Source organism: Leopardus geoffroyi, chromosome D4 (genome assembly GCF_018350155.1).
Source record: "Leopardus geoffroyi isolate Oge1 chromosome D4, O.geoffroyi_Oge1_pat1.0, whole genome shotgun sequence".
Taxonomy (NCBI): Eukaryota; Metazoa; Chordata; class Mammalia; order Carnivora; family Felidae; genus Leopardus; species Leopardus geoffroyi.
Genome location: NC_059342.1, coordinates 91,949,310 through 91,968,496, shown reverse-complemented (window position 1 = coordinate 91,968,496; position 19,187 = coordinate 91,949,310). Strand labels below are relative to the sequence as shown.

The 19,187-nt window shown below is 61.2% G+C and overlaps 1 protein-coding gene across 2 annotated transcripts in view; it reads right to left on the bottom strand.

The window, feature by feature from the left end:
- The window catches only part of COL5A1 (collagen type V alpha 1 chain), a 150,573-nt gene that overhangs the window by 108,206 nt on the left and 23,180 nt on the right, over positions 1–19,187 (bottom strand). For both annotated transcript variants that reach the window (XM_045468354.1, XM_045468355.1), the window contains exons 2-3: positions 5,543–5,710; positions 745–958 (exon numbers count right to left, since the gene is read on the bottom strand). In XM_045468354.1, coding sequence (XP_045324310.1) covers positions 745–958; positions 5,543–5,710 — 382 coding nt within the window. The remainder of the gene's footprint in view (positions 1–744; positions 959–5,542; positions 5,711–19,187) is intronic.

Here is a 19,187-nt window from a genome sequence, read left to right as displayed (position 1 = left end):
GAAGCCCCGGGCACGGGCTCTGGAACCTTCCGCGGGCTCTCCAGCGGGTCAAGGGCAGGCAGACACAGTGGCCCTGCCTCGCGAGAGCCCCCCGAACCCTCCGGCAGACTGCGGGCTGCTGGAGAAGACTGCGTTTGCAGGGGAGGGGGAGGATGGGTGGGCCCGTGTGAAGTTGTCAGCGAGGAGCACAGGGACCACATCCCGAGGCTCTTCGAAGATCACGCCAGGGCCTCAGACGTGTCAGCCACGGACGAGCTGACTCTCAAACTCCCAGGGTGGAAGTATGCCCCCGACAGAGAATTCTGGAAAGACCTGTCTTTTCTTGTTTCGTTTTTTTTTTAAATCGAGTGCTCCCGCCTCTGATGTGTCTGTGTCCTTAAGGGTATCTTACATCTTTTCTGGAAGGACTCGGGTATAACCACACAATTTTTTACGTCCCTGCTGAGACCAGGAGCCTGGCATTTGAGATACTTCAGTGCATCTTACAAAGGGGAAGCAGAGAGGCCCAGGGAGAAGAAAGCGTTCCCCAAAGGCACGCAGGGCGACCCGAGACCAGGACCCAGGCCTCCAGACTCGAGCCCAGTCCTCCCTCTGCCTGGCGCCTGCCTGTGCGCATCTGGCACTACCCTGCTTTTTATAAAGCGCGTCCTGCCGTGAGGTCCCTTAGCAGCCAGCAGGCTTTCGGCGGCCTGCCCTGACCCTCCAGCGGGGGCGGGACTGGGCTGCCGAGCGGTGCCCACTTACTTGCCATCCGACAGGTTGATGCCCCTGAAGAGGGGATAGTCCTCTGGCCCTGGTTTCCCTGTGTGGTCCTCATAGAGGAAAACCGGAGAGCGGCCCATTTCCAGGCCGATCTGCTGGATGCCCTGCTCATTGTAGATGGAGACCAGGAAGGCCTGGCTGCCTTTCTTGGCTTTCACAGTGGTTAGAATGGAGAAGTCCTCGGGAAATGAAGACGCTGTAACAGAAGACAGAGGGAAGAGGGCAGTCAGGAAGCCCTCAGCTGCACGCAGCCGCAGCTCTGCAAACAGACCAGCTCGGGACCTGGCAACTTCGGACGCATATGGTGGTGCACAGCCATCTGCTACACATCTGCCCCTTGATCAAACTGTTCCTGTAGCCCTTCCCTATCACCACGTGACCGAGCCTATCCTCTTTGAAGCTCAGTAAAGGCAAACTTGATTGCTCCTTCCAGCTGTGAGCCTTCAATGTCATCTCCTGAGTTCCTCAACACATCTGCGTATAAATCCTAATTAGAACCTCCTAGAATGTCAGCTTCCTCTGAGCAGGGGCTGTTCCAGATGCATCACTGTTCCTAAAGCTGGACCTGGCAGGTTGTGTCTCATTCGGTGCCTGCAGGAGGGAGGGAGGGGGAGAGAGGGCAGGGGAAAGGAAGGCGAGAAGCAGGGACCATACTTTTTGCCATCTCCCGGTTGATATGCAAACCAGAAGAAAGGGAGAAAGAAATCAAAGGACTTCAACCCAAACTTTTAAAAAAAGAAAGAAAAAAACCAAGCCTGTATGTTAATGGCAGAAAACACACTTTACACCTCAGGACGGAAACGACACAAGGTCACTGACAGCCAGACCCACGCGGCCCGCTGAGTGCACGCAGGCCCGCTCCGTGCGCTCCCGACCTCCCCACTCGCACATGCCATTCTCTGGCCGCGACAGTGGCACAGCCCGCAATTCTGCACAGGGCCCGGAGCGTGGAGAGAGCGTGGCTGGCCCTGACACAGCAGAGCCACGCAGAAACGCTCTGCGGAACCGGCCGGAAGGAGCGGCACCCGGAGAGGTGTGGGCACCCACACCCTGACTGACGGGGGTGAGAAGCGTCACGCGGGGCTGTGGACCCGGCTCACGGACCTGGACGCAGAGGGACTCTGCTATCGGACCCACCGCTCCTTGGGATGGCAACCCGGTCAAGCAGCCGCCCCAAGGTCCCAGGGGCGGCAGGGCTGGGGTGGGGGCCGAGTCCAGCCCAGAAGCTATCCGTGAGCGCCCTCTGCTGACGGAAGAGCTGCACGGCCAGGCCACCGCCCCTGCTTCTGCTCACTGGAGCAGAGAGCTAGCTGCAGGGTAACATGCTGGGGACAAGGGGACCTCCAGGGCACCAGGCCAAGGGGGGAGGGGCGGGCAGGAAAACTGCATGCTGCAGCCTCTGTGACCTTTGCAGGACCCAGGGTGCGGAGATCTTGCCAGGGCGAGCCAACAGGAAGATGCTGTGGTTGCTTCGACCGGTGAAACCAACCAGCCCCCAAAGGCCAACTCAGGGAGGTGGGGGGGGGGGGGGGGCGGTCCCAAAGTGGAGACAGAGGGCAGACGAATGACTTCCTTAAGGGATGACTTCCTTGAGTCATTTCCTGTCTACTTTGCCGAGGCCCAAAGGCACGGGGGCAGTCAGAGTATACAGTAGGAGTTTAATAAGGGCATCACTATTAAACTGAATCCTCGTTCGCCAACAACTCCCGGACAGGATGTTCTGCTGGACAGAGGCTGATCCGGAGCCCCAAGCCCACCAGGAGGGAAGGTCTGGGGGGGGAAGGCCAAAGGGGGTGGGGGCACATTGTGACACCCCGCCCCTGCTTCGGATCCGGAACATGAAGGGAGTCTCAGAGGCCCCGAGGGTACCAGGTGGAGGACAAAATGGAGAGGGGACCCCAATCCAAGGCACGAGAACAGAGGAGGGGGCCCGTGATCATGAGGAAGCGTGCCATGTTCCGGAAGCCTTCAGAGGGCACAGGGTGGATGTGGCCGAGCTGGTTCTATGGACGAAGGAGCCCCTGTCACTGGGGCCCCAGGGCAGATGCCCGTCCAGGAAGCGGGGGCAGCCTGATGGGACACACTGGTCTCCTGCGTTCACGGGAGATCCATGATGGTATCTTCTAGGGTCTCGGGCCTGTCTTCCTTGACACGGTGTACCTCCTGCAAGCAGAGAGTGGCGAGGCCTGGGGACCCCCAGGCAAGCAGCGCCACCCTCTCCGGCTTGCCCCTCCCAAAGCGTCACAGCTCTGGGCTCTGCCTTAATCCCGATAGACCGCTTACACGGCATCAGGGCCACCCAGGGCCAACTGCCGGGACAGGTCCCCGCTTGCCGTCCCGGGTCCACCGACCTCAGGACCCAGACCCCTGGGCCCAAGGAGACGAGGAAGACCTCTGAGGGTCAGGGAGGAGTCTCTGTCCGGCTAGCAGGTGCACACAGCACCGGGCTGCCCGCCTGCGGTCCCCCCCCGACGGTACCCGGGCTCCCCAGAGAAGCCTGCACTGCGGAAGGCTCGTACGTAGCCGCAGAATAAATGACCGGGCGAGGCGGGCACCTGGGTTAACCCGTGTCTGGCCCACGCCGGGGGAAGAGTCCCCACCAGGGCTCCCAAATACCCGCGAGCCTTGGCCACCGGCTTGTGAAGGGGCCACTGCTCCCCAGAGGATCCAGGTGGCCCGCCGCAGACAAGTCCGGGGCCTTCTCCTCATGGAAGTAATCACCTGGACGTCGACCTCCCTCTGCTCTAAGACACGTTTAAAACCGTGCACGTGGCCACCGGACCACACGGCCGGCCCAGCTGACCCGGGCGTCTCCGAGCAGCCACGCTGTCCCCCGCCCCGGGAGGCGGGCATCACAGCGGAAAGGACGTCCGGCGTCGGGCTCGCTCAGAGGTTCCGCGAGAAGGGACAGAAGCTGTGTGCTTCCTCACATCCGAGGCCACGGTCACAGGACACGGACCTGGAAGAACGTCCTTGGGCCGCTCTGGCTGACGGGGGTCAGCAAACCGCAGCGGCTCCACACTCAGAGAAGGGACCCCACAGAAACCCCTGCTCAGATCAGCCCGAGGCAAGTCCCCAGCTTTGTCTGGCTCTGTCTGGGCTCCTTCGACTCCACAGGCTAATCGCAACCAGAGCACCCCGTCAGAGCGTTTAAACGCTAACTGTGTAATCAAGTTACTAATTGGAGAGCTTAGGGAAAACGAGGGCTTGAAAACCATGCCGTGTCTCACTCCTGACTTCAGACCAGGCCTCCGATCATTAGTCTCTATTCCGAGGTCCCTGCGATCTCTCTGACGTGACGTAAGGAGGCCGGGAAGACAGAAGGAAAGAAACCCCGGGAGTCTGTCGTGACAGAGACCCCCCGAGCCGGGCGTCCGGCAGGCTACCTCCCAGGCGGCCCACCTGGCTTCCCCAGGAGGCCTTACGCCGGGACAGCATCACATACGCTCCGCGCAGCCGCCGGGGCCTGGGGAAGCCCCCCACCGCTCCGCCTCGAGCCTTTCTCTGGTCCCAGCCCCCCAAGTCTCTCTGGGGCAGGGGACGTGGGGCAGGATGTAGGCAGCTTCTGGGCGAAGACGAGAACGAGGGCGATCCTAAGACGCGTGTCTAGGCACAGCCCCAAAGGTGAGGCAGTGCTCCCGGGATGCTGGGCACGGAGGCCCCTGCGGCTGTCTGCCGGGAGCACGAGGGGGCCCTGACCCAGAGGTGGGCTCCTGACGGTTCCGCAGGGGACGCGGTGTCCCTGGCTGACCTCATCTACCCAGAGTGACCTTCTTGTAAAGGGCCGACCCGGCCTCTCTCAGGGACAGCCTCCTAAGGGCCCACAGATTAAAGGCCGGCTGAGTCCAAGGGGTCCAGGGAGCAGACAGCAGCCCCCGGAAGAATGTGTCCCTCGGGACCCGGGGGGAGGGGGGGGGGGACGCGGGAGCAGAGACACCGCCATTTGTCAAAGGGCCGCCCAAGGTCGGGGTCACAGCCAGGTCACCAAACAGATGACGCCCAGTCTTCTAATAATTACAGAGCGTCTCCTAAGGTGAACGGATCTGCCTGGCGCCCCGGCCCCTTTCGGACCCGAAGCGAAAAGGGCTCCTTTAAGGCAGGGGGAGAGCTTATCGACCGTTGGCTGTCTCCCCGAGGCCAGATAAGCCCAGAGGGTTGAACTCACTCTGGGGCATGGGGAGGGGGCGCCACACTGGTCCGCAGCCAGGGGACCAGGACGACTCGGACGCCACATCTTAGCAGCCAACGGCGCTCCCCGTGCCGGGCGCGTCATTAAAAGCAGAGGCCTGGCGCTTGGCAATCACCTCTCATTAAAAGTCTGCACCCTCTTGCTGGGAGCCGTGATGCTCGATTCATGCGTCTCTCAATGTCACTGCCCCCAATTAAGCTTCTGTGTGCGAGGGCTTCCTTTCCCATGACCCTGGGTCTCTCTCCACCTCACCGGAGAACCGTCCATCACCTTTTTGCACCTGGGGTCCTGGCAGTCTGTCTACAGCTGGAGATACACCTGCTTGGAACAGCGAGGGGGACGGATGAGGCCTCACGCCCCCACCTTCGGTGGTGAGGGCTCATGTGATGGCTGCTGGGTTTTTTCACTATAACGAGCTCAAACCGGCCTCCTCAGAAGAGCTTCCTGGAAAATCAAGGGTGCTTCTCCCGCCACATGGGGTTCCAGCTCTGCGCCCTGGCGGGAGGCAGGAGGGGAGAGCCGTGCCCTCCACCAGAACACACATCCCCTCACCACCACCCACCAGCGAGGACACACACGCCCGTCTCTTACCAGGATACAGCTGCTTGGTAGGTGCGCTGAGCTGAGCATCTTTCGTGACTCTGTAAGCGACATCTGGGCCTTTGGAAGATCTCCGCGTTGCACAAAAACCTGTTGTCTTTGTTATTCCGTCAGGCAAGTTGTGAAAATCTAGAACCTTCAGGAGATCTGCTGGCTGAGCTGAAATGGCAAAGAAAGGGAGGTGTGGGGTTAGACAGGCAGGGAAGGAGCGGCACAGGGCACCCCCACCTTCCCAGGAGCGCCCGGAGGGCTCAGGGGAGTTGGAGGCGGCTCAGAACCAGCTCAGACGCCGGGTGTTGGGGGGACGTGCACTGCGGCCCCCAGAGCCATGCTCCCAGCCCAGCTCCCGCCGCAGGAACGAACCCTCGCCTGCCCGGCTCCCTCATCCACCGGCAGCTGCGGGGCCGGTGGGACCCCCCTGGTGGTGGAACACAGACTGACCGTGCATGGGTTCTGCTGGAGCCCGCACACCCCACGCGCCCTGAGCACGTTTTATCCCCCTTGTCACCCGATTCACACATCATTCTCCCATAACTGTTTACAGCAAAGATGCAATTCTCGCTTGCCCCCAGAAGACCTCTGCCTACAAGACAGAGCAGAACCAAGAACGAGGGAGGAGCAGGTCCCTGCCTCCCTTCCGGAAAGTTCCTGGCCCTCCGGCGGGGGCTCCTCCGAGAAGGGCAGCGGTGCCCCAGGGCCTTCGGGCCCGAACGTGGCCTCCCTCCTTCACATCAGAAAGAGCAGGGACCTCCAGGCTGCGAGGACCACGGGCTTGTCCACACACCTGCCCCAAACAAAGGCGGCTCCCTACGGAAAGCTCAGCTCACGTTACTGCGAGAGGCCCCGGGAGTCCCCGCGGAGAAAACAAACTCCAACTTAGAGTCAGAAGGAAAACCTTAAATTTCCTCACTGCGTCCAGCCCCTGGACAAGTCCCCGGGACAGGCAGAGTCACCGCCCTCCGGGAGCCCAGCTGCCTCGATGATGACACTTCGCTAAGGGCAAAAGGCGATCTTAGCTTGACCTCATCCCGACCTCCGGGATCCTGTAAGTGTCCTTTATCGCGTAAAAATCCCTTCGGAAACTTCCTTCACCTCTACCCCCCAAGATACGAGGTAGCAAATCAGACTCCAAGCTTATGGTCCCCTGGTACACATCTGAAAGGTCTCATGACTGAGGGTTTGCTAAACGGTAATACGTGACCTTTCCCCAACAATAGTGAGCCCTCTCGGGGCCCTGGAAACCTTGCTCCCAAATCCCTTGGAGGCCTGTGCTGTCCCCAGCCCCCTCCCGACTTGGCGGTGGGTAAGCAGTCGCTTCTCACAGCTCCTCCTGCCCACGGACCTGTCCGCGTGCTTTATAAAGCCACCTTTTTGCACTGAAGACGTCTCGAGAATTCTTTCTCGGCCACAGGCTCTGAACCCCAACGTTTTCCACATCACAGCGGGCGATGCCCAGGTTAGGGGAGCCCAGCCCCAGCACCTCCCTGTGGGGATGGGGGTGGGGGTAGGGAGTAGGGGGTCGGCCCCGCCCTTGCCACCAGGCCAGTGAGGGCACAGCACCAGCTGGTCCCAGATGGTCGGTGCCCTGGTGGACCAGACACTGGCCCAGGCCAACAAAGTTCCATCCTGGGGCTTTTCCTTTGGGAAGGAGGAATCCTCTCCTCTCTGCTGGCCCCACACACTGGGGACCATGAAGCAGGAGCTTCAGGCAGCCCTCTGCCAGGGCTGAGGGGAGTGTCAGCGAGCAGAGCCAGACTCCTGCCACACTGCTTTTGCTCCTGGATCAAGCTGTACCTGAAGCCATCGCCCACATGAGCCAATACATCCGTCCTTATGTTCGTAACAACTTGGATTAGACTCTGACACCTGCTACTAAAAACTCAGCCCCCACCGAGAGGACTCACGCAGGCTTGTCCCGGATCCTGGGCCCTCCTCAACTACTCAGTTCATCGGCTCCCCAGCCTTCCTCCCCAGAGGGCTCACCACATGCCCGAGGCTCGCTCCAAAGGCAAGTCCCACTTTCCTAACAAGGGTGGAGAATGTGGAGGTGAGAAGGGACCCCCAGCATCAGTTCCCCTTCCCGCATCCCAGGAATCCTGCAGCCAACTGCCTCCACCGGAGAGCGTCGGGGCCCCAGAGGCTGGGCAGCCTCAGTGCTTGCCCAGCGAGGCCCTGACAGAGACCCCGTGCCCGAGAGGGCAGGCCCGGAGGGGAGCGTCCAGGGCAGCGGCAGGTGCAGAGGGCATCCCGTGGGCTACGCACCCCACACGGCGACGGGCTGGGATGGGGGAGGCGGCAGCCCGGGCCAGGCTCCGAGAACACCGGGGCCGCAAGGAGAAGAAGCTGCTTTTCTCCAGCACGAAGCACGCCCCCGCCCTCAGTTCCCTGCAAGGCACCATGTCACCTCGATCCCAGACTTCTGCCACCAGCGGCCGTTTGCACAACTCAGCTTTGCCACAGACTCCTGTCTCTGCAACCAAGGAAATGCAGGGGTGGGCGGAGGAAGGGACAGCGTGGGGACCCAGGACACTCTCGGTCCAGACTGACCTCCGCTCGTGGACAGGATCACTGCCTCTTGTGGCCTCTGTGATTTCCCTGGGTGGCTCTCGGCTCCTGCCAGGACCCAGCCCCCCACACGGCGCGGTCACCCCCTCGCACGGCGGGGGCGGCACCTCTGAAGCTCGCGGCCCTGGCGACCGTCCTACAGGCTGCCCACAACCCTTGCCGGACGTCTGTCCACTTGACATCGGGCTCAGGCGCTGGCAGAGCCCAGACCTGGACTCGGGCCGTGGGAAGGGACGGCCGGTGCCAGCCGCCCATTCACCTGCCACAGTGATGGCACGCAGTTCTGGCTCATCTCTGAGACTCAGTTCCAGCACGGGCGGTGGCCAGGGGAGCGACCAGAGATCCCGGCTGGGCTTTCAGGGCCCCCGTCCCGATAGCTGGCCGTGCTCTTCCCAGATGGGCAGCTCGCAAACCTGTTTTCTCCATCGCTGGTGGGGGAGAGCTGTTTTCCAGAAGCCTCCAGGACATGTTCACAGGCCTCTGCTAAACAAGTTGAAAAGGCCACCAGACCATCCAGGCCCAACGCCACCCCTCCTGCCGGCCAGGGGTTCCCTGTGCCAGAGCTAAAAAAAAAAAAATAATACTTTGAAGTTTTATAAAAGGTGTGGGAAGGGCCTGGGAGGCATCTGGCAGGACAGAACTTCCGTAGACTTTCCCTCCCGTTGACACAGCCTCCCTGTCAAAAGGCAGTTTCTTAAGAAACCAAGGTCCTCGGTGCCTCCGTGAGGATGAGAACACCGCCAGGAAACAGTGCTCTGGGGACAGGTGCCCGTTGGTTTGAGACCAGCATCACCCCCCCGCCACCGTCCCCAGGGAGAAGGTCTTGAGGTCACCGCCTCGCTGAGGCCAATGAGAGGACTTCTGCCAGCAAAGGCTGCCCGGGGCACATTCCCCGGACAGTCCGCGAGCCCTCCCTCCTCTTCCCTCCACAACAGCTGGGCGGGCCTCCCCCCTGCGCGTCTCAGCACCCCGTGGAGACACAGAGGGAACTGGCCGCGTCTCGGCACCCGCCCAGCGCCCGCTCAGGCGCCTGAGGCCGCCAGTGTGAAAACCAGGCCACCGCCACCACGGTGAGACCGCGCCACCCTCGCCGCACGCGGGCCACCGTGCGCTGGGGGCAGCGGGCACCCGCGTCCCACTCAGGCTCTGCGGAGCCCAGGGAGCCGAAAACCGCGTTCAGCAGACTCCTGGGCGGTCTTGGGGTCTTGGGGAGCAAACCAGGTCCTAGCACCCGGGGGGCTGAGCCACAGGCGCTTTGTGCCCAAAAGGCGGCACCAGGAGCCTGGAAAGGAACGCGGGACAGAGTGGCCTACCGACGAGCCGAAGCAGAAACGAACGGCCCGGATCGGGGCCCGGAGGCGCTATGGACACGGTTCACAACCGGCCGGCTAACGGGTCAACCGGCGCGGCCACCAACCACACGGGGCGGCCTCTGCACCTTCCACAGCCACTCCGAAAGCCATCTGCCCAGAGCCCCTGGGGACTCAGAGCCAGGGTGCCCCACGCCACCGGGGCTCCTGCCCCCACCCCCCGGCACACTGCAGGGCGCGAGACCCCAAAGTGGCCCCCGGGAGTGACCCCACAGCCCGGCACCCCCTGGGCATGCGCGGCCCCACCGCCAGCAGGCCACACGGACACCAAGCTGGCCAGCCGTCGGGGGGGGGTGCCACACAGCCCCCATGTCTGCCCAGAAGGCACGAGCGCGGGGCCCTGACAGTCGGACCCCCTGCACAGGGCACCTGTGTCCGGCTCGGGCTCAAGCTCCACTCCTTCTGTTTCGCTTTTCCCTAAATAGGCCACACGTGTTCTCAGACACTTGCTGAGGGTGAAGCCTGCCTCTGAAGCCCCGGCTCTGCCCATCCCGGCCGGACGGCGCGACGGCTGATTGTTGCCCCCGTCCTAAGGGCTCGGGGAGGAGCTCGTGGGCTGTCCGAACCTTCTCCCTGGACCTGGAACCATCAGGTGCCTTTGGTTTCCACCAGGTCACAGAGGCCCCGGGGGAGAGGACCTTTTCCTCGGTCCTCCGAGTCCCGGGGCCCCGAAGCCAGAGCAGTGCCCTCCGCGACTCTCTCACCAGGGAGTGCGCGCCTGTGCCGTCCCGTCCACCTGCCACATCTCCGGGACCCGGGTCCCCTTCTCGGGCGACGGGCTCCCACCAGACCCCAGGCGCCAGGCGGCAGGGGTGGGGGCATCGCAGCACCTTTACCTCATCGAAAGGTGACCATCGGCGCCATCCCCCACGGTGACCGGCTCCATCGGCCCCTGGGCTCAGGGATCTCGGAGGACGGGCGCTGATCTGGACGGCTCTGTCCCTGCCCTGCGCTCACCTGCGCAGCCCCTGTCCGCCCCCCTGCCTTCGCCGGTGGCCCTCCCGCGGCCCTCCTGTGACACACGCATGGAGTGCTGAAGGCCCCAGGTTCCAGACAGTGCTGCTGGGAGAAGTGGGGCACGCAGCCTGTGCCCTCGGCGCCCCGGCGGGGACGATACAGCCCTTCCTGCAGGGACTCCATCTGCGTGCTGGGACTCCCCACCCTCCGCGCCACGCCCCCACTCCCGCCACCAGCCCCAGAACGCCACGGCTCACCCTCCAAGGCCCACAGCCCACCGTTTCCTCTCAACGGAGACCAGGGCCAAATCCTGCCAGGTGTCTGCGGGCTGCCGGACAAACCCAATGGGGCGAGCCAAGTGGCGGGCGCTCTGCACCCTTGAGTCAACACCGTTACCGCCAAAAGAAAACGTGAAGAGTTCTCTAAACAACCACCAAGGTTTACATCTTCAAAATTCTCAGAACCGTCTAATTTTAGAGCTAGAAGGAGTCATAAATAACCAGGGTGCCGGCGCCCTTGATTCCGAGAGCGAGGACGGGTGGCCACGGGGAGTGACCACCCCGAGTGGCCCCAGCAGGCTGGGACCCGGCTGGGGCCACGACAGAGCCATCCACAGCTTCTGATCCATGCCAGCCCCGAACCCGCGTCCACTCGGCACAGGCAGGGGCCACACGGAGCTCACGACGCGGTCCCCGAATCACGGCGCGTCCGCCTCCCGCGTGCGGTGACCTCGCTGCTCTCAGAGATGCGCCCTTCCGTGAGTTCAGGTACCTCAGGCCCGTGTGCGGTCTGCTCCCCTGGGCTGCAAACCTCAGGAGGATCCCCGCACCCCTGGTCCCGGCAGACACGGCCACTGCCCCCCAGGGCTCCACTTGTCCCCTGTCAGCACCAGCCCTTGCCCTGTCCTTACTGGTTCCCTCCTACGCTTTGGGGAAGCAAGAAGGACGAGGGACACCAGCGAGGGAGGGGGGGCAGAGCCCCCCCCCCCAACCCAACCCAGGGCCGAGGCTCCTCCCACCAGCCCTCCGTGGCCCCATCAGGAAGGTCAGCCCAGCAGGTCGGAAAACAAACAGGCCTTCGGAGGCTCCGACAGAAATTCCTCTTCAGTGACCAAACTGTGGGAACAAAGCAAACAGGCAGGGGTGGAAAATGCGCTCAGACCGCCTCCAAGTCCTTCCCCCTCCGGCACCCCAGGGCTGCCACAGGGCAGAGCCCTGGAGCTCACATCAACTGGGGGCAGGCCAGGCTCGCTGCCACACGGGGAAGACGGGCTCCTTGTGCCTGAAGCCGCCCCGTGACCCCCTTCGGTGGCTCCCATCACTCCTCTGCGGACATCAGGGTCTGGTCCCGTCCAGGAGGCCCCGGCTCTCACCGGCCGCCACCCCACTGATGCCACGGTGTTGCGGGGACCGCTCCACCACGGTCCCTGAGGAGAGAGTCCTGGGGTTGTGCGGCGGGCAGCACGACCGCCCTGCTCGAGCCCCCAGGGACCTGCCGCGGGGCCTTAGCACCCCTGGACCCCAACTCAGGCAGTTTTGAGGCTAGAGGGGGCTGGATTGGAGCCTGGCTCTGCCCACCCTGCCCTATGGGCAGTGGAGGGTGCCATGCGGGAACAGACGTGAGGGCTCGCTGTCATCGTCCCTCCCCCGCCGAGAGACCCCACCTGCCACCCCGACATCCCTGACCCCCTGCCAGTCTGTCTTCCCTGGGGGTGAGCCCAGCACGGAGCCCGTCGTGCTCAATGACACTGTCTGTCAGGTGTTTCTGGCCCCTTTTCTGGTTTCTAAGCAAGAGCTCGGGGCACTGACACGGCCTCAGCTTCGTGGCATTCGTGACTATTTATGCAGCATCTGTGTCCTCGACCGGACGGCCAGGACGGGCCTCCTCGAGCCGCCTCCCCCGGGGGGCCTCCCGAGGCCCCGGGATTAGGGCTCGGCAAATGTGGCTCCGGTCCCAGCTCCCCCTGCCACAAGCCCCACGGCCCTGGGGAAAGTGGGTTCCATCCGGAGGCTCCCCATCACCATCGGCGAAAGGGAAGGGACACCGCGAGGGGTGGCCGGCACCGGGATGCCGGCCGGCAGGGGCCACGGCCACGGCGCAAGCGGCGTTGACGCCCTTCACCCGGCCTGAGATCGGACTGCTGGACCGCACGGGGCACCTGCCCCGTGCCGCCCCCAACCGCCCCCACCGTGTGCGGGGAGGAGGGCAGGGACTGCGGGGCGCGGGACGGGCTCCCTGGGAGCGCTCCTTCCGTGAGCCAACACGAGGGCCGGGAGACGGGGAGCGGGAAGGCCGCATCCTGCTCCTCACTCTGACCTCATGGTGTCACGCTAAGGGTGAAGTGCAGTCGTGGCGGGGGGCAGGGTGAGCTAAGAACCCGTCAGAACTGAAAGCCGGACAGCGCTGCAGACAGCAGAGGGCAGAGGGGACCCGGCCCACCCCACGGCCGGTCAGCGGGCCAGGGCCACCGCGCGGGGCGCCCCCAGCCTGACCTCGCTCGGCCGGCGCACACAAACGGCCGGGTCCTCGCTCATAAGCGGGACGCCCCCGGCCCACGGGCCGCACCCGCCCCGCTGGCGGGAGACCCTGACCTCCCTCGCTCCTGCTCCACCCTCCGGGGGGCCCAGAAGCCCCCAGGCTACAGCTCGGCCTTGGGAAAAGCGGGCGCTTCTGGGCCGTCCAGTTAGAACCACACTTGGTGCCGGTCCCTTCGCAGCGGCCTGGCCGGTCCTTTCCCTCCAGCAGATGCCCGTGGCGTTCCGTCCACGCAGCAACTGTGGTCCTGGGGGCGGCAGGGGCGGGGGGGGGGGGCGTGAGTCCTCAGGACACAGGGATTCCATGAGCGGGTGACGCAGCCAGGACGCAAACAGGTTCTGGAAGCCCACGGAGGACAGCAGGTAGAGAGGCAGGCACAGCCTCCCTGAGCTGGCACCAGCTCGTGCCCCTTCCTCGAAGGGCCTCCCAACAGGGGGCACACTGGGGCTGCGCGTGCAGTGGTCCCGGTCCAGGAGGGGGGCAGCTGAGGCCCTCAACACCCACCGTGCACCTCCGTGGCCGGGGGAGGGCGGCAGCTGAGTCTCTGGGCACCCACCGCGTGCCCACATACCCTGGGGAGGGAGGCAGCTGAGGCCCCGAACACCCACCGTGCACCTACGTCGCTTCCTCCCTAGGAACACGGCGTGGCTAAGGAGGGCCCCAGGGGGGAGGTGACTCCTGGCCTGCCCCGGACCGTGACCCCCATCTTCCACCCGTCACCGCGGCTGACCCGGGGGTCTGGACACCTGCCCCCCGCACATCACCCCACGCTGTGGCCAAATGCTGGCCAGGCGCCCTCATGGGGCCCAAACACACGTACATGCCATCACCTGGGCCGAGGGCACCTACGTACGGTCCAGCCTGGTGCCCCTACCCACCAGAAGGTAACTCTCAACACACACTCACTCCCTCTCACGCACATACACACTCACACACACACTCTCAGTCACACCCTCTCACGCTCCTGGGAGGGAGTCCTGCTGTCTGCCAGGACTCCCATGAGGGCCGGCTGGCAGGTCAGAGCACGTGGGAAGGAGTCCCACGGGAGGAGTGGGCGGGAAGGCGACGTCTCGTGGAGGCCGGCAGAAGCCCCCGGGCTTTCTGGGGCCACACGGGAGGGTCACACGGGGAGGGCCCCATGGGGCACCACCGAGGGACGAGAGGAATCTTCCCGCCGGCCCGAGCACCGGGGGGCATGCCTGCTCCGCTCCGTCCCCTCTGCTCTCCATCTGGCTTTCCAGAAACAGAGGGGCGTACGTACATCTCTCCCGTCGTCCCACAAAGGGCTGGGAAGAGAGCAGAGCTGGACGCGAACCCCCGGCCCACTGCAGGGATGGCGCGGGGCGGAGGGGCGGGCTGGGCCGCGGCCGGCCCACGCTGCCGGCAGAAGCCAGCTCAGGAGCGGAGCCCACGGGCGTGAGGGGGAACCGGATGATTAATCTGAGTTTCCCCGGAGGTAATTTATCTCCTCTTTCTGGAGGGAAGGGGCGAGGGAGGGATGGCACCAAGTGCCAGACTGCACGGCCCAGGCTGGCCGTGTTTGAGGCAAGAGGCTCTCCGCACCGCCCCACCTGCTTCCACGAGGCCCGGCGGGCGGGCTGGCTGCCATCGGGCCAGCCGGGGTCACACTGGCAGGGGGCCCTGTGCATCCACGGCCTCGCCCAGGCCCAGCACCCCAGGAGTGGGGCCCAGGGCGCCGAGCTGAGGAGGGAGGGTGGGCGCGGGACAGATCGGCACCGGCTCCAGACCGGACTCGCCAACGGCTCCGTGATGGACGAGCGACACCCGTCACTGGAGCGGGCCCGGGGGGCTGCGGGCGCCCCATTCATTCAGCGACGCTCTCCGAGGCCTACCGGGCATCCAGCACCCGTGGGGGGCCGGCACCATTTCTGCACTGACCGTCCCGACATTCCGGAATCTGCAGGCTGCACTGGCCCGAGCATTTCCGACCCTGAGCCTCAGTCCCCCTGCTACCAAGGGGCTGTAATAACAGGGCCAGGAACGGTAGCTGAAGTCCGCAGCATGGACACCGGATCCAGACTCCTTCCCTCCCTCAAGAGCGACTATGCCAGAAGAGACCCCTCGGCTTAACGAAACTCCAGGAGAACAAGAGGCCCCAGCCCGCACGCGCCACGCCCTCCCCCCGCTGGCCTGGCAGGAGGTGCCCCGGGGGGGCCTGCCGTCTCCTGGACTGTGAGATCCTGGTCAGAAAGGTGTCGCCCGTAATCGCGGCAGGAGGGGAGCGCTTGGCCCAGAGCGTATGCGCAGTATGGTGAACAGAACCAAGCAACGTACGAGTGGAGGGGAGACGTGTTCTAGGGATCCAAGATAAATCCAGAGCAGGAGGGAACCCTTCGGTGGGGGCGGCGGTCCAGCAGCAACAACCAGGATGTGCAGGCACAGTGACCCGCCATCGCCCCCTCAGGGCTGAGCTCTGCAGGGAGCTCGCAAAGGCCGAGGCGTCTGCGACAGCACAGGATGGAAAGCAGGTAAGTGCCCACCGGCCGGGGCCCGTCACGTAAAGTGCGTGTATGAAACCCGTCGCAGAGGCTGGACGGGAAGGGGCTGGTCCAGCCGGCCTGACCCGGGAAGACCGCCGAGACAGGTCACTAAGGGAAAAGAGCCAATCACGGCAAGAGTCCCGTCCCTTCTCCTGTTAAATAAAAGCCGTCCACGCAATCGCAAACCACATCACATAAATGCACACACAGAAAGGCCCAGAGCAATTCCAGCCAGATAGTGAGGGGCTTCTGTCTGGGCAGGGGTGAGCATTGGTAGAGGGTGAAGGGGGACGTCTGCCCATCCCTCTCTCTACACCTCCCCTTCTGAAAAATGCTCAGAAGTCCACAGCCACATAGAACCCGCATAATTTTATGAACCCCCACAAAATACCAAAATGTGTTTTTTAAGCGTGGCAGTTTTAAAATGGCCACAAATTCTTTACCACGAGTGCCCATTAAGAGGCGGGGTCTACGTCCCCTCCCTTGAATCGAGGTGGGTTCTGGGACCACGTGACCAGGGGAAGGCGGTGGAGGTGGTGGGTGCGAACTTGTGGGTCTGGGTTTTGAGCGGCTTGCGATACGCCGAGAACCAGACTCCATGCTTGGAGGAAGCCCAAGCAGCCCCCGGACGGGCCCATGTGCGGAGAAACCCAGGCCCCCAGCCAACACCCAGGGCTGCCCTCCAGCCGTGTGGGAAACCACCCTGGGAACGGCTCATTCAGCTCCCATAAAGCAGCTCGACGGGACACCAGCGGCAGATGCGTGGTCCCTGCCGGCCGCTCCCCTTCGCGGACTCCCAAGCCCCCTAAGGTTGCTCGAGCAGAAGACTGCTATCTTTCGCACAGCTAGTACTAAGTTCCGGGTGGTTTTAAGGCGGCAAAGCATAACCACACCAAGCGAGCAACAAAGGGGAAATTTGTTAACAGCAATACTCATGACAGACGTATATGAAACTCTCACAGCTACAAAGCAGGGAAACAAACAAATACATTATGTTTGATGTCGCTAGGAGTTCAATAAACCCAAGTGAAAGCAAGACTCTTGTTTCCCACCAAACTGGCAAAATATAGATATATTTTTTTAACATACCAGACTGAAGCTTTCTAGGAGACAGTGCGATGCTCCGGGCTGAGATTGCTCGAAGCATTCACTCCCTTCACCCAGTGGGAACTTACCTCCAACACCGAGTAAGGAAGAAATATAAATACTTAGAGACGCTTGCCGCGAAATCAGGCACAACACCAAAAACGTTGAAAGAAAGTAAATGTTGCAACCGGGGGTGGGGGTGGGGGTGTCAAAAATATTACCGTACATCCAAATAACATTAACATCACACACTCATGAGTTTCATTTGTTGTCACATTAATGTTAGCTGATGTTACTAACGTTTGATTAAGTGATATTTATTTGATTGAGGGATGTTTAATTGTATGGGGAAATGCTCCTGGGTTTTGTTGTTCATTTTAAGTGAGGGTTTTGGAGGTATAATCTGCACAGAGTAAAATTCATTCTTCTTAAGCGTTCGGTCCAGGGAGTCTGACTAATGTGTGGTCCAGGAACCACCCACCGTCACGATACAGAATATTGTCATCACCTCAGAAGGGCCCCTCGTGTGCCTCTTCCCACCCCCCGCCCCTTGCAACCAGGGATCTTTTTTCTAGTTTTGCCTTTCCTCAAATGCCACGCGAATAGAATCAGATCGCATACAATCTTTAGCGTCTGTGTGTTCCACCTAACGAAACGCGTCTGCACCCGCACTGTTGCACGTGCGCACTCTGGCTACCGCCGTGCGGGATCCCACCGCTCGGGTGAACCACAATTGGTTCAGCCATCCCCCTGCTGATGGGTGCTTGGGTTGTTCCCAGTTTGGGGGGTAATGAGGCAGCATGTGAACATTCACACGTGTCTTTCCACGGACGTTATACGTTCACGCCTCTTGGGTAAACACGTCCCAGTGGAATTGCCGGGTCCCCTGCTAAGTATGATGGGCTTTACAAAAACCTGCCGAACCGTCTTCCCCAGTGGATGGCCCCAGCTCGTAGTCCCGCCGACCCCGTACGGCACTTTCCCCACATCGTCGCCAATGCCTGTGTGCGCCCTGGTACCTGCTTTTGGTTTTAGTTTGCAGCTCCCCGACGACCACGGCTGTTAAACATCTTTCCATTTGCAAATGGGCCATTCTTACATCTTTTCTGATGAGATGTCTGCGCCCGCCTTCCGCCCAGTTTCATAATTTTTTTTTTCAACGTTTATTTATTTTTGGGACAGAGAGAGACAGAGCATGAACGGGGGAGGGGCAGAGAGAGAGGGAGACACAGAATCAGAAACAGGCTCCAGGCTCTGAGCCATCAGCCCAGAGCCTGACGTGGGGCTCGAACTCACGGACCGCGAGATCGTGACCTGGCTGAAGTCGGCCGCTCAACCAACTGAGTCCCCCAGGCGCCCCGAGTTCTAGTTTATTTCTTTAACGATAATTTTTTTTTTAATTTTTTTTTCAACGTTTATTTATTTTTGGGACAGAGTGAGACAGAGCATGAACGGGGGAGGGGCAGAGAGAGAGGGAGACACAGAATCGGAAACAGGCTCCAGGCTCTGAGCCATCAGCCCAGAGCCCGATGCGGGGCTCGAACTCACAGACTGCGAGATCGTGACCTGGCTGAAGCCGGACGCTTAACCGACTGCGCCACCTAGGCGCCCCTTCCGCCCAGTTTCAAATGGGGCCGTCTATCTTCTTGCTGTTGAGCTACAACATTCCTTTCTCTCGTCTAGATGTAAGTGTGTTTTTTGCAGGCATTTTGCTCCAATCTGTGGCTTGACCTTCCCAGTTTCGTAACAGGTTCTTTTAAGAGCAGAAGCTTTAATCTGATCCAGTCCAACCTGTCGATTTTTTTATAGATCGTACTTTGTGTGTACTTTCTGAGACATTTTTGCCTAATCAAGATTTAAACAGAGGGTTTTCTTTCTCGTTGATTCTTTACAGTTTTAAATCTTACATGTATGCCTATGATCCATGCTAACTTTTATATATGATTTGAAATAAGGGTCCAAGTTTGTTTGTTTGTTTGTTTGCAAACAGATGTCTAGCTATCCCAGCACCACTCGCTGATAAAGACTACCCTCTTGCCAGTGAAACACCTTAGCATCGTTGTCAAAAATTAACTGATCACACATAAGCAAGACTATTTATAGACTCTCTTCCATTCCCTTGGTCTACATGTCTTTATGTCAACACCAGAATGCTTTGATCGTGGTAGCTTTAGAGGAAGTCCTAAAATCATACAGAAGGAGCCCTCTGCATTCTTCTTTTTCAACATCCTCTTCATTCCTTCAGGTCCTTTACCCTTCCACACAAATTTCAGGATCGTGTTATCAATGTCTATTTTTGAAAATGTCTGCTGGGATTTTAACTGACATTGCACTGAATCTGTAGGTCAGTTTTGGGTGAAAATGATACCTTCGAAATACTGCAGCCTCTTGTCCATGAGCATGGTATACCTCTCCAATTCTTGAGACCTCCTTTAAGACCTCTAAGCAATGCTTTACAATGTTCAGTGCACAAGTATCTTGTCAAATATGTCTCTAAACATTTCATATCGTTGATGCTAGCAATGGCTGCTTAAATATCTATTTCCAATTGTCCACCTCTACTCTCTAGAAATACAAGTGACTTTTTGAATGGACTTTGACTCCTGTGACCATGCTAAATTT